This window comes from Pelobates fuscus, chromosome 9, assembly GCF_036172605.1.
Source record: "Pelobates fuscus isolate aPelFus1 chromosome 9, aPelFus1.pri, whole genome shotgun sequence".
Lineage (NCBI taxonomy): Eukaryota > Metazoa > Chordata > Amphibia > Anura > Pelobatidae > Pelobates > Pelobates fuscus.
The window spans coordinates 30,584,372-30,600,515 of record NC_086325.1 but is presented as its reverse complement, the minus strand read 5'-3'; the positions used below and the strand labels follow the sequence as shown (position 1 = coordinate 30,600,515).

Here is a 16,144-nt window from a genome sequence, read left to right as displayed (position 1 = left end):
GTATTTACATATTAATTTTTTTTATATTATTTATAAATATATATATAACAATAATTATATATATATTTAATCAGTATCAGTCTACGTGTAATTTGATATTAATATATATATATAATTATATATATATTAATATTAAAATACACCTAGACGGTGTATGTGTATGTGTGTATATGTGTATATATATACTTAGATCATATATATATAATATATATATATGATCTAAGTATATAATTTATTTATTTTAACACTGTTTTAAAACATTTTTATTTGATTTTCAGCCAGCAGGGGGACCAACTGTCATTACAGTTGGTCCCCCTGCTGGCAATGCAGCAGGCAGCTATACCGGCCATGTGATTGTGAGGTCCTCGCAAGGACCTCACTCTCACATGGCCGGGAGGGCTCCTGGAGGGCGGACGTGCCGCGGGGGGCTCCCTGGGAGTCCCCCGAACCGCGATCGCCGGCGTGGGACCGCCAGCGACCGGGTAAGTTACTAAAAACCGGAGGGCGTACTATTACGTCCGGCGGCGTTTAGAGCCGCTTTTAAAAGGACGTAATAGTACGCCCTCCGGTCTTAAGGGGTTAAGAAATTCTTGTACTTTATCCCATGCCCCCAGTGGCCATGTGTGGTATGACAAGTATATAAAAAAAAAATCCTGAGTTAAGTTAAAGCAGCTGAGAAATCATTATAAGATTTCTATAACTACCATGACCAACGCAACCATAAGACAGCACTGGTAGCCGCCTTGGGGCGCACTGACCTGGGTGGAGCAAGGTCTGTGTGGCCCGCAGGTAGGGAGTGCACAGAACAGGACTCCTCTTCCTGCTAGTTCCGTCATGTGTGTAGAGACAGAGTAGCCGAGTTGGCCGCGATAGAGGATCTTCTGTATCCTCTACTCCGTCTGACAGGATACTGTTGGTTGCTGTCAGTGAGCACTTCCTGTCAGACTGGGTAGAGGATACAGAAGATCCACTTAGGTGCACTCAGCCATGCTACACGGGGAGGTAAGGTGACACATCAGGAGTGGAGAGGGTGGAAGAAACCACAAAGGGTGGGGGGGTGGAAGAGAACACAAAAGTGGATGGGGAAGAAACACACAGAGGGGTGGGGGGGAGACACAAGAGGGGCTGGTGGGGAAGAAAGAGAAACACTGGAGGTGCTGGGGGAGGAAGAGACACACAGACATGCTCTTGAAGAAGAAAGACACACAAAGGGGCTGAGGGGAGATAAAGAGACACACAGAGGGACTTGGGGAAGAAAGAGATGCACAGAGGGGTTGGGGGAGACACACAAAGGGGCTGGGTGGAGAAAGAAACTCACAAAGGGGCTAGGGGATGAAAGAGACAAACAATGGGTGCTGTAAGAGATAGGATACACTAAGATTGGGATAAGATACACTAAGAGCAAGACATTCAAAAGGGGGGTTAAGATGCACACAGGTAAAACATTTGGGGGGAGGCAAAATGCATATTTGCCTTTATGGTCCAAAACCCATGCACTGGCCCTGATAACTACCTTTAATTGCTATGGTACTCACAGTCCATCTAAACACTAAAGAAACATATAATCAATCAAACATAAAGTAATGTGTACTGACCTAAAACATGCAGTAATTTTGGCACCTAGCCCCACGTATTTTATTGTAAAGATAGAGGTTTTTACCATTATGTCTGGTTACAGAATGTATCATTTTAAATTATCCACATTATCCATATTATCCATTAAAATTCGTGACAATTCACACTTTGCTGAAAACTGCTACATGTGTTTGTGTAGTGTGTCTGCTTTTCATCAAATATGAGTTTATTACTTAAATAGTGAATTGCTGTGAACTGAAAAATGAATTGCTAAATTTAGACAAAAAGGGCTGAATTGGGAAAATGTCCCAACTTTGGCTTTTTCAATTGGAATTTTACTACTTGGTTTCAGTTCACTAGACTTCACTAAACCGCTTGGTGCTTTGTCGATACTCATATTGTGCCTCACCCGATTGTATCTTGCTCACACACATGCAAACATTTCAACGTTTCCATTGGATGGTTAATGGCTTCAGAATCTGATTAGTTTAACTCTTTCCTTTATTTGTGTAGCTGCCACAATCTTGACAAACTGGCTGTTTTACTGAATCCGAAAGGCAATAAAAAAACAATTCCAATTAAAGTGAGGTCTTGGGTCAGTGCTTTAATGGTGGGCATTTTATTTCACAGGGGAAATGACACGGGCTTAATTCTCTTAAGTCAGGTTCTCATGAAATCTCTGCAGAGGAAGGGATTTCTATCAGTTCTGTGAAGTGTAGCGATCTTTTACACTCATTGGCTATTTTTGCCATTAAAGAGAGCATTGCATCCTCCATAGAATGTTTGTTTGTTTTTTGTTGTGAATTAGCCTAAAAAATCTTATTTTGACCTTCTATTAAATACCCTGATGCCTAGACTATGGAGTGCAGTGCTAAACCTTTATTTTCGAGTTATTAAAGGGATGGTGGTTGTTGATTATTAGCACCTAAAACAGGACATTAGGTTAGACCCACAGACTATTACCCATTGTACAGCGCTATGGAATTTGCTGGTGCCATATAAATAATACAATAATAATAATAATAATAATTTCAATGGGTCCCCAATGTTTTATAACAGGTGCATTAAATCCATCAGGGTCCAGGTAACAGTCAACATAGTAAATGTTTTACTGTAGAAGCATGACTTCTTAAGTGCAACAGAGACCTGTCTGACACTAAGTAGAGTCTTACGTAGATGTCTTTCCCATGCCTCCTACGACATTTGAAATTATATAATGAAAAATAACAATTACATCTCCACTTTAACTAACATTTACCTGAGGAGTGAGTGACAGGATGCAGGAGAACCCTCCTACAGGTGGTTCTCCTGCCTTCTATCATGGACCTACTCCCTCAGAACATGCATATTTTGCTTTTTTTCGTTGAAGGTTTATTTTAATATTAGGGGAAATTAAAGGTTAGGGAAAGTCAGGGTAGGTTAAGGATTGGGTTTTGGTTTCTTTAACATAAGAGGCGCATAGAGATAGGGGAAGGTTTATGTCGTAAACTGGTAATGTCACACTACGAAGTATAGTGGACAAGAGAGTATTTTCTTACAAACCCTTTATTCGATGTTTCTACAGGGTGTAACTCCCACATATATCAGTTAGTATCACTTACCCTGATATGAACCTGCTCACTCACAGTTGAGACATTTTTGTTTCTTTTCTTAACTTCCAGTAATTCCACCAGAGGTCGAATAGTCATTCCCTAAATTGTGTATAAAACACCATGACAGATTAATGTCCCATTAGCATTAACATTAATAATACAAAAATACATAAAACAAGCATTCAACATTTTATGTGGATATTTGCTTATATATTCATTGTTGGCTGAAGGTATTTGCTATATACAAACATGTGATGTGAGTGAAGAGTAAAGGTACTGTGGGCATCATTGTATCATCAATAATAAGGAAAATTCTATGAAATGAAAATAGAAGCCAATGTGAAGTATGCCTACAAATAGATCCAAGTGATTAAATGTGAGAGTCAGTGTCATTGAAAGGCAGAATAGGAGCATAACCACACATGAGATCAGACTACCAGAAATGAAAGAAGTAGGATTGAACAAAAAGATCCAAAAAGGAACCTCGAAAATTGACACGTTTTTTTCTCAATGTGATGTCAATATGTTACACGTTCTTTCCTTTGAAATATTATGAACTCTTTTGTGTGTAGCTACATCAGGATTCTTAAACAGACTGATGTGAATTTGATACTTTCCAATTCTAGCTACTTTCTGAGTGCTCTTCACAGTTGTATCCTCTATTAGACAAGCCCTTAACTACTTATGTCTTCCAGGTGGTCCCTCTCAACATAGATGGTTTACAAGAGGAACTTCTGACTGCTCTTGGTCTTTTTCTTCTTCCCAAAATTGTCAAGGCAGAATATATAACCAATCAAAACAGCCCATCTTTGGTATCCTGGACCTATCTCATGTTTTAATACCACCTGTAGTTTGAAGCAGCACTCATAATCAAGATCTACCACCAGAGCAGTTGCAGAGCTTGTGTCACGGTTCTTACCGTGACATCCAGACGGCCAGACGAGGTCGCCCCAGAAGTGCCCGATGAGGGACTTGAACGTGGGTACTTTGCAATCCTGGACCTGCTTTTTTGCCTCTGAGCCACTATACAGCTCTAGTAATTGCCTGAAGTATAATCTTGCCTTGTATCCAGCACTGGGGGCTGGATGTCATTCTGTGGCTGCTCCAACATTCTCAGCACACCTGTGGCTGATCACCAATTAGCCAGGTATAAGACACTGCCTCTCCCTGAGGGCAGTGTCAGTTCATTGACTCTGGTACCGTATTGCTGTTTGTGTTCCAGTGTGCTCCTGTTGATTCCTGACCTTGGCTTGTTATTTCGTGTACCCTGACTTCTGACATCCTCTGACCTCGGCTCTCTACGCGTTTATCCTTATTTCTGGCACCCACTGACCTCTGGCTTACCCACGACTATTCTCCTGGTTTATCCGTTTCTGTACTGTGACTTGGAGCATTAACCTGCACAGCCCCCGTGCACAGACTCACAGGCCAGGTGAGTTCTTACCTGACCACCTTGGCCTGTGTTTAATTGCAAGGGTGAGCATATATCTGCACTACAGACTCCCAACCAAGGTAAGCCGTTACAGCTAGTTGTTGTCTCTGGCTAAAAACCAACCCTGCTCTCAGAACCTAATTACCCAAGCTTTCAAGGAGTACGGGGATTAGAGGGTTGACTACTCTGATTTTGTAATTGATGTAGATTGAAATCTTATTTATAAATATTGAAATATATAAGAATTATTTTCAACATTTCTTTCAACTAATTTTTTTCTCAAGTTGTTGACTAGCTTGTTTTAATATGGGGATATTATTTTACATTATGTACTAAAACAAAGTCCTGATAGGTAGAATGTGTAAGACCAGGGAGCGGTTCTGAATGTCTTAATTATAACTAATTATTAATTTTATTATACAATTTCGCCGTTTATCCTGTCAACCCTACATTCACTAGAGAATGGCTTACCAGATACATATGCCCACAGGAATTTTTCTCCTTAACCAAGGAACAGTGACTAAGGAATTACATCATTACTGAGTGGTGAGGGCTGAACAAAAAGCCTGCCTCAGTCTTCAAAACCCTCTTTATGTAGCTTGAACAGAAGGCAGACATTAGTTCAGGGCAACCATTGTCAATTTCACACTGCCTCGGCATGAGAGCACCTGCCATGTGGATAGTTTCTTTCAATTCCTGGCCCATATTTGCATCTTAAGTTGAGTACTTGTCAGAACGGGCCCACTGTCCAAAAAAAAGCGACGTTCTCTTCGTAAACAAGAGAAACAGTAATTGGGAACACGCTGTAAAATTAATTCTAATGTAAGAAATGATTGAATAATGCATTTTTGCCAGATGCAATCACTCGAGAGCATGGCACTGATCTGTTTGTGCCCGTTTACCACTCAAAATAATGACAATCACTGGACTTTTGCTCTTTTAGACGCTGAGGGGAGTCTGATGGATGCAGAATGTTCTTGTAATTTAAGAAATATTTTTAAAGAACAAAGTTATAGACAAGACATGCAGTATTTGCACAGTGCAAATGGAAAGCTGTTGTTTAGTAGTATATGAAGATAATCTAGATTAGATACTGGCTATGGAGGATTGGAGGTTACAATGTGATATTATTTCACTTTCAGGGATTTTCACTAAACTCTGAATTTACACAAGAAGTTAAATCTTAATGGAAAAATAGCTTATCTAGAAAAATTCCCATCGAGCCATAGTCAGAACTTTTTGCCATTCTAACTTAACTTGCGGAAATTCAGAGTATAGTGACTACCTTGTAGGTTCTCTCTGGTAAACGTGTACTAGACAAGGGATTGTAGAAAATGTTAAATTTAAGTAAACAAACAATAGACAAATCTAAAAAAAAAAATACTCAACTCAGTTCATTTACAGCACATCATCTATATCAGAGTGCCCAAAAGGTATATCTCCAGATGTGGTCGAACTACAACACCCATAATGCTTTTCATGCCTTTGAGTGCCTTTAGAATGACAAAGCATGATGGGAGCTGTAGTTTTAAAACATCTGGGGATCTACCTTTTGGGTGCCTCTGATTTATATAGACCTAGAGTGTGCTGTTTCCAAGGAGTTTATGGTTTATTGAATAATCCTACCTATTATTTAACAAATGGCTTGGCATTCCATTATAAAGTTTACCTTTCTTACGCAAACATTACATTAACAAAGAGGACATGCATGTTTCATTTTATGTTATTTTAGCTTATTCTTCTATGCAATTGATGTACTTGTATTGAGATACAGCTGCAGTGCCTTAGTCACAGCATAGTCAACTCTGTCTTTAAGCCTTCCGAGGCTGATAACGCTAGTACCGTTAATTTGTATAATAATAATAAAAATAAAACCTAAATTCCATTATTAAATGACAATGGATGCACACACAGCTCGCAGAGAATTATAGCACTTAATACTAAATATATCTATTTAAACCTTAGTGTCTACTTCAGTTGTTAAGATTCAGGACCTCCATTTATTAAAAGAAAAAAATGCAAAAATGTCCTTGAAATCAACTGCAATCCAGGACCTGAAAGGATTTATATATGTGTCTATATGTGTCTATATGTGTATACTAAGGGGTTTACTAGATGGTCATTTTCGAATCTAATAATAATGAGTTCTCCTACAACATGGGTGTATATGACGTGTTTTTTTTGCTTTTGTGGCTCTCTGCATGTACCATCGATCTTATTGGCCACATACATGGGAACACGGGGTAGAAATCATTTGCATGTTTCATATTTTAAAGGGACTGTATAGGTACCCAAACCACTTTATCTCATCTTATGCCCGTGAGGTCCCCAACGCCAGCTGACGTTGGCCGTGGAGGAGTGGAGGCAGAGCCTAATCGAGCAAAGAGGAACATCGGAGTTGAGTGACAAAAGGGTACTATAATACTAGGAATACATTTTTGTCCAAGATCTATAGGAAAACTATAGTTTCCCTTTAATATAATACCACTTCCTGCTTACCTAGCTGAAAAGCGAAATCATTTGTCAGTCTCTGTTTTTCAATTGTAGAATACTAACCTGGACAAATACTGTGAAAAGTATAACAACTGTAGTGGCGGCAATAAAAAGCTTCTTTTTGGGAAACTCCGGCATTAGATATACAAGCGAGAAGCAGATTGCCCCTCGGAGGCCGCCATAGGCGATAATGAACTGGTCTTTCCTGGAGATCGGGTTTAAACACAGCTTGTTCAAAATACTTGTCAGTACAACAACTCCTAAGACATAAAAATAAACATAAATGCAAAGATTAAAAAATACATTGTCATAATTCCCGAACATTACAATTATATGCTTAATAATAAAAATGGAAACATTTCTATACTTTAAAATATCAATATAAAAATAATGTCTGGGTTTCATCTTGAGGGCAATCCTAAAAGATGATGGACTACTTCTATTGGAATTGAATACTGGAAGAAAGAAGATTTAGTCTAAGGCAAAGGAAAGTTTGTTTTTTTTTTACTGTAAGAACAATAAGGATATGGAATTCTCTGCCTGAAGAAGTGTTTTTATCAGTCCATACAGATGTTTAAACAGCAACTAGATGCATACTTGCAAAAACTGATTATTCGATGATATAATCTTTCAATGTAGGGTAATAGCTTCTTGATCCAAGGATAAATCTGACTGCCATTCTGGGGTCAACAAGGATTTTTGTTCCTAGTTTGTTGCAACATTGGAAGTGCTTCAAACTGTCTTTTTGCCTTCTTTTGGATCAATTGCAAAAACAAACGCGAGGAAGACTGAACTTGATGGACACATGTCTCTTTTCAGCCTATTTAACTATTACTGGCTGAGAGTTATGAGAATGACAGTCGAGTCCACCAACATCTTGTTTGTCTCCACATTTCTAGAGGTTTAACCAGAGAGAAATATAGATGATGGGACATTTATCAAAGTGACCGTAGTTACATATGGATACCTTGATGGTGCTAACTCGTAGTAGGTTTGGGGAAAAGATAAGGCAAATTGTGAAATGAATTTTCAGAGATGAATGGACTACTTGTATTTTTTATGCAGTAAATAAATTAGAGTGAAAAAATGTAAATTAAAGTAAATTATTAAAAATACAATTAATCCAATTAGTACAGAGCATTTTATCATAAATAATTCCAGAGCCTGTTAGTTTTCATGGTTTTGCATAAAATCTAACCGAAGCTGGAGAGACAAACAATAAACCCCTTAAGGACCAAACTTCTGGAATAAAAGGGAATCATGACATGTCATGTGTCCTTAAGGGGTTCAATAAAGGCTGGCAATTTATAGGACTTTCTTTTAACCCCTTAAGGACACATGACGTGTGTGACATGTCATGATTCCCTTTTATTCCAGAAGTTTGGTCCTTAAGGGGTTAAACTACTCATTAATTTGCTGCAGAAAGATTGTAGGGATAAAAAGTGATTTTTGAGTATGTGGCATCCTTCATTTTACAATGCTGAATAGAATAAAATATTGGGTATTGTTTTTGAGCCATACAGTTCTTTTGAAGGCTTCAAGTCATAAAAAATGTCCAGACCTCTTGCTCACAGGTATTTGGAGAAATGGATATTCCCAAGTTTTGTTAATTGTTTTGTGTTTGGAAGTGACGTTTTTAAAGTAAAAAAAAAGATTATTCAAAATATAATGCCCAGATTTTAAACTTTTTTTTTTTTATTATTGTTAAAGACAAATATTTTTGATGATTTGTAGTGCACACCTCCCGTGAAACCTCACTGTTCTTTTAGGTTACCGTAGAGCAAGCATGTCAAACTCAAAGGCTAACACAGGCCAAATAAACAAGGTATAAGTTTATGTGGGCCACAAAAAACTAAAACTTCAGTTTTCATAGAAATGTAGGTTTATTTAGAAAAGTACAGTATAAAAAAAGTTGTCTAACTGACACTGGATGTCACACTCATAGGGCTTCAAAGAAAACAAAAGAGCAAATTTATTTTAAGGAGATATGTATTTGCATACAACAAGTGTTTCAGTGCAACTACCTTGGCATTTTAAGAAAAGTTTGGTAATGGGACTGAAATTGTGAATGTAACAAATGACGTTATCTTGTTGATTTTGAAGTCCTATGAGTGTGTTCTTCACTTTGGCTGAGATCTTCAAACTTGATGATCTCAGCCAATCCAATGCTTTCCCATAGGGAAGCTTTGGGAGGTTATTGTGCATGCGTGGAAAAAAGCTGTGCGGCCAATCAGCATCTTCATCCAATCCAATACACTGTCCCCAAATCCAATAAACCACCCCTCCCTCCCTCCACTCTAATACACTGCCCCTTAATCTAATACACTGCCCCTTCTCCCTCCACTCTAATTGAATATGCTGCCCCTCCTCCCAGCACTCTAATTTATTACACTGCCCATCCCTCCCTCCACTCTAATACACTGCCTCTTAATCTAATACACTGCCTCCCTCCCCCAATTTAATACACTGCACTCCCCCCAATTTAAAACACTGCCCCTCTCCCACTACTCTAATACACTGCCCCCACCACTCTAATACACTGCTCCCCTCCCCCAAATTAACACACTGCCCCCCCCCTCACACCACCCCAATTTAATACACTGGCCCCTTCTCTCCCTCAACTTAATACAGTGCCCTCTCCCTAAAATGAATACACTGCCCACTCCCTCCCCAAATTTAATACACTGCCCCCTCCCTCAAATTTATAAAATGCCTCCCTCCCCAATTTAACACACTACACAGGAAGGTCCCCCAAGCCCTCTTTCCCCCTACTTTAAGATGACCAGCCTGTCCTCGAGTTCCAGTCCTGCTCTGCTCAAGCAGGCCAGACGCTCCTCTGGCACTGCGGGAAGGGGGAGTGGCTGGCCTGCGGGAGCACGCGATCGGCCGTGGGAGGGAAGACAAGAATCGGGAAATATCTTTCCTGTCTTGCAAGTGGTTGCAGCCACAACACAAAGTGGCCCCAGGGCAGGTGGGTCGCAAATATATCCATTGTGGGCCGCAAGTTTGACATGCTTGCGGTAGAGAGCACCCTTTAACCCCTTCAAGACAAGAGGTTAGGAAAATATGTGATAATCATTATGGTTCTAGCACATGATCTGCCGTGGAAGGGTTAATGCAAATGTGACATTAATAGTACCATGCTTCAAATTACAGAGTGTTGGGATTGTCAAGTTTACATATCTTTAAAAGCATATTACTAAAACACTTCAATTTATATCACCTCATTACTTCAGCATTTATAAATTGTGAGTGAAATATAATATGGTGATGTATTCATGAAAACAGTTTGTCTTTATCAGACTGGCGACGGGGAGCACGCTTTGTGCAATGATTGTAATTTTCTGAAGACAAATCAAACTATTAAAAAATGTACTTGATGTAGTTTATTATTCATTGCCTCAATCAAATACAATTTATTAATCAAATTGTACTTTTTTAAAATTTATTAAAATTCTCCCTGTGAACAATGTTTTATGATGTGATCCACAGCAAACTGAATATTGAAACTAGCATCACAAAAAGAATATTACTTTTAATGCAAATAGAGAGAAAAAAATTCAAAACACTTTCTATGTACTTTTGATTAACCCCTTCCCGACCGGTGACGGAAATTTTCCGTCATTTACTAAAGTTAACCCCAGATTGCCGCAATCGCGGGGTTAACGGTGCTCCGGTCTGCCTCTGTATTAGAGGCAGACCAGGAGCACCCGATCGGGCTTCCCCAGCTCATGTGCCCGCTCTGACAGCATGTCAGCTCTGACAGCATGTCAGAGCGAGCACATGTGCTCAATGTACTTACCTTCCACCTCCCTGCACTTCTGGGTTCTGTGTGAAGTGCAGGGAGACGGATCTTCGCTGATCCTGCCCCCTGGTGGAAAAAAAAATTAAAGTTAAATCCCACCCCCCCTTTCCCCTGTTTTAATAAAATTAACCCCTTCCCTGCCAATTGATCACTGACTACAGTGATCAGTTGGCAGGGTATACATTTTAATGTCATCTGATTTTTATTTTTTTTTAACTCCTGAGGGTTAATTATTATTTTTTTTTAACCCTCAGGGGTTAAATTTATTGTATTAATTAATTTAAATATTTAAAAATTATATATTTAGCTCGCTGGGATGGGTGGAAGTTAGTGGGGAATTGGGGAATTTGGTGTTAGGCTAACTAGGGGTTAACGTAAAAAATTTTTTTAAATAAGCTTGAAAAAGGTAAAAAAAAATAGTTTAACTGTTTTAGTAACGTTTAAGTAAAAAAAAAATACCACCCCCCTTTAGCCAGTCTAAATAAAAATTAACCCCTTCCCTGCCAGTTGATCACTGCCTACAGTGATCAACATACAGATCACAGTATTATACTGTGATCTAATTTTTTTTAACCCCTGAGGATTAACTTTTATTTATTTTTTTAACCCTCAGGGGTTCAATTTATTTAATTAATTCATTTAAATATTTTATAATTATATATTTTGCTAGCTGGGGTGGGTGGGAGTTATGGGAAAATGGGGAATTTACTGTTAGTGCTGCTTACTGCTAGTTAGGGGTTAACGGTAAAAGAAAAGTTTAGAAAAAAATGTAAAAGTGTAAAAAAAGTTAAGAAAATGTAAAACATTTAATAAGTAAAAAAAAAAAAAGTTTAAAAACGGGTTTTACAAAGTAAAAAAATGCATTAAAAAATGCTCATTACCACTACACTTGGTACAAGCTAGCGGAAAAATGATCCCACGCTAAGGTTCAAAATATGCCTTTTGAATTACCCTGGGATGTCTTCTTTAAGAAATGGTATGCCTTTATGGAGTAATTGGATTATATAGCCTTGTAAAATACTCTAAAATGGGACATGGACACAGCGTAAAAATTCAAAGTTTGAAAAAAACTGGAATGGCTGTGTCTCAAATGTGCCCCTTCAATGTCCACATATACCTGGCAAAGGTACATACGGGGGTATTGCTGTACTCAGCCGACATAGTTGAGCAACATATGAAGTATTATACAGTCGTAGTACACATAAGGTTTGAAAAATATACTGCGCAAACTCACTTTGTGTGTCAAAAAGGCAGAAAAAATGCGTATTACCACTACACTTGGTACAAGCTAGCGGAAAAATGATCCCACGCTAAGGTTCAAAAAATGCCTTTTGAATTGCCCTGGGATGTCTTCTTTAAGAAATGGTATGCCTTTATAGTGTAGTTGTAATATGTAGCATGCTCAAGTGCTCCAAAGTGGGACACGGACACATCAAAACCCTCCATGAAAATTCACACTTAAAAAACTTAACTTGTTATGTCTCTTTTACAGCAGTGTAACTTCACAAAATAGTGTCTAGGTCATACATTGGGCATATTGTTTTACTCAGAAGGCTTAGCTGAGCATAATTTGGGGGGTTTGAACTTAGCGGCACATATGAAATGTACAAAATGCCCAGCAAAAATTTAATCCAAATGTAAAAAATGACCAAAATTATATTTTACCACATACTTTGGCATATATTGGTGAAAAAATGGGGGAATGTTAAAGCACAATATGCACCATATGAGATACCCTGAGGTGTCTACTTTTACAAATGGTAGGCCTTTGTGAGGTTTTTTGAACAGTCAAACTGCTATAATACCCCAAATTGAAGCATAGGCCCATTAAATCTGTCTCTCAAAATTATACTGTAAATGTTGAAACGGACAGGTCTCCTATATGGCACTGTAGCTTCACGAAATAGTGCCAAAGACATACAATGGGGCATCGTTGTACTCAGCAGAAGTGACTGAACACATAATAAAACCTTGTACAGGAATAGCACACACCAACTTTACAAAATACACATGAGAAGTTCTTTGTTATAAGTTTGTGTGCCAAAAAAAACAAAATACTAAATTTTACTCCAATATTTAGCAGAGATTGGCGGTGAAATGGCTACTTAGAAAGTGTCAAAACAACCTTAGGACAATAGCCTGTGATGTCTACTTTATATAAATATATACTTTTGTGTGGCAATTTTGTTTTCTTTTATGGCTATTAAGCTTACAAGACAAACATACCAAATTCTAAAATCACTCCATATTAAAAGTTTATTTTACTCCTTGTGCTTTGTGACCTGTAACTACCAAAAAAAAATCCCAGACACATTATATATTCTGTAAATCAGAACAACTAAATGAATTTATTTTTAATTACTTTCCTTAACCTGCACTAATTGTGCACACATTATTATTGCAAAACTGTACAAAAAACACAACATTTTTCCTTTTTGTTTGCATTTTTCTGTATTTTTTTTATAATAAGTAAGCATTTATATATATATATATATATATATATATATATATATATATATATTACATCAAATTAAAGCCCTCTCTGTCCTCTAAAAAACAGTATATAATATGCGTCGGTGCAATAAGCGAGAGAGATGCAAATTGAAGTTGAACGCACACAGCAAGAAAATGCAAAAATTGCTTGTGTCATTAAGCGTAAGACAAGCTTCTGAAGCTGTGTCCTTAAGGGGTTAATGTAATGTTTGTTTAATGTAGACTTGTGCATTCACATGCGACCAAATTTTTATTCTTTAGAATTTAGACCAATCAGCGTGTCGTCCAAATTACTTAACTCCGAAGCGCCTTATGGAATATAACCCAACGACTCGCGCGATGGAGGAGCATGTTGTTTGATTCAAAATTCAGAGTTAAGTCCATAACATCCAAAAAATGGATGGGAAAAAAGTTACTGATGGCCAGGGGACAGCCATTAGATGTTATTATGTTAATTTGTTTCACAGATCAAGTGAAAAGTGACAAATAGAGGGGGGAAACAAGAGCAGTAAATAAATGTATATTATATGAATGTGATTTTTTTTTACTGGTCCTCATTTTTTTCATATATTGGTACTTTTTCTCACTTGATCTGTGAACCAAATGAAAATGTACCTATCAGTGTACTGCAAAATATATACATACAATATTTATGTTATTTATATATTTTACAGCACACTGATTGGTCCATTGATTGGACATTTTCGCGCCCTTTTTTTTCTTTCCATATATTTTGTATGGACAATATGCAGACGAGCTGAATGCATTGACTACTATAGGACTGCTAGAACTGAATTTTATTTTCTGTATGGGACTCATATGTTGCTGATAGCTGCATTTGATTGGAGGGGTTCAATGTTTGGCCTAGCATGCATATTTCCAATCCAGAGTCATGATTGGCTGAGTCACTTCCTGGTGTGAAGCCACTTCCTGTTTTGAGAACACTGGTGAACCTGCCATTTTATCATGTATTTTTTTAATACATTACCTGCATAAAAAAAGAATAGGTTAACCTGGAATATCGTTTCATGAGCTTAAAGAAATGGTAATGTAATGAAGAGAACATCCATTTGTCTGTGCAGTAATCCATACACTAATTAATGCAGTAATTAATTCACTAACGTCTTCTAAGGTAGTGTGGGTGGCTGCAGCAGAGCAGTACTGTGCTGGAAACAAGGTAAATAATCTCTTTTAAACTTACATTTTTAGTTACAAGGGGGGGAAGGGAACCTATAGTCACAAACATGTCAGGACTAGCCTTCGGGCAAACCGGGCAAATGGTTGGAGGACCATGATGGCCATGGGCTGAGACCAGCAGGGGATCTCACCGGCCAGCCCCTTTAGAGCTAGTGCTGCCTGTGTGCAGCCCAAAGAGTAAACTGTACAGTTTTTTTTTTTTTGTAGTTAAAGTAATTTATTTATTTTTTTGCCCCATGTCCCCTATCACACCCAGCAGCTCTATATCCATTTAACAACCCACAGCATATGTTCTATCTCAAACCCAGCATCCCCTGTCCCTGCTTTTACACACTTGAGTCCCATGTCCTCTTAATACACCCTACAGCCTCTGTCCCCTTCTCACACCCTGCAGCCCCATCTCCCCTTCTTACATCCTGTAGTCCTATGTCTCAGTTGTTATTTTCGGTTTGCATTAAGAATCAATGACAGTATATGTCATCATATCTGGGTCGATGCTGCACTCATATGGAATTAATACTCATTTATTGACCACCAGGCAGCCAAACATCTTCATTTTTTTTTTCATCTACTGGTGATTTTTTTTTTAAGTGTACCGCTTGGTTGGACACAAGTCCAATTAAAAAGATATGAAGAAAACCCCTGGGGGCGGGGCCGGACCGCCATGCTGAATGGTCGCACAAAAGAGTAGCTCCTTCAATCTCTTATAACATCAGCATATAAATCCTGATTAAATACCCACCTGACGACTGGCAGCTGTGGCCCATTGCAAGAAGGCACCCTGGTACCGAGGTGAGGCTTGCCGAGGGGTTCTAGTCCCTTGGGGGGAAGCTCCTTGTCACCCAAGATGAGGATTACCCTGGCAGTGAGTGGGATGGACGGCCGCTGTCCCGCTATCCTGCCCACCAGCTCCTTGCCAGAAACACGAGGCTGAGTGGAACTGGCCCTGTTCCCCCCCCCCCCCCCCCTCTGGACCAGTGGGGGTGATCCCGGTCCCCACCCCATAGCCCCTGTGATTGTGAAGACACCAGCACCCCAGGCTGCAGCTGTGTCGACCCAAGGCTCTGAGGCCGCAGTCAAAATGGCGGCGATGACATGCTGAGCTACATGTGCCAAAGGGAAGAATCGCTTCAATACTAGCGACTTGCCAACAAGAAAACTGTGGATGTCTGCTCAAAGGAATCTACACAAACACCCAGCCCGATACCTACTGCACACACTCCACCTCAACATCGGGGTTCCAGGCACAGGTCAAACAAGATCGCGGCGGAGAAGCCGGAGTTGAATCCAACCGACACATGCAGCACAAGGTTACCAGATGGCACTGTTTATAATACCTACCTGAACACCCAGCTCCCAGCATGAGACACCGCTCCAGCATCCCAGATTTGCCTGCAGTACCTCCTGGATAGCAAGAAGACCACAACACTATGGTCGGCTGCCTGCAGAGGGGAGGCCGATCCAGGGGATCACCAAGATCACTCGGAGCTATGACCTGTATGCGGAGGGCATAGGCTGAATCTGCCAGTTGAACATTGCCACTTTGACAACTGCCTA

The 16,144-nt window shown here is 39.2% G+C and overlaps 1 protein-coding gene across 1 annotated transcript in view; it reads right to left on the bottom strand.

Moving 5' to 3' along the window:
• LOC134572715 (sodium/hydrogen exchanger 2-like) overlaps positions 1–16,144 on the bottom strand; it is a 44,986-nt gene that overhangs the window by 17,853 nt on the left and 10,989 nt on the right. Inside the window, exons 5-6 of the mRNA XM_063431833.1 lie at positions 7,156–7,352; positions 3,177–3,266 (exon numbers count right to left, since the gene is read on the bottom strand). Of these exons, the coding sequence (XP_063287903.1) occupies positions 3,177–3,266; positions 7,156–7,352 (287 nt within the window). The remainder of the gene's footprint in view (positions 1–3,176; positions 3,267–7,155; positions 7,353–16,144) is intronic.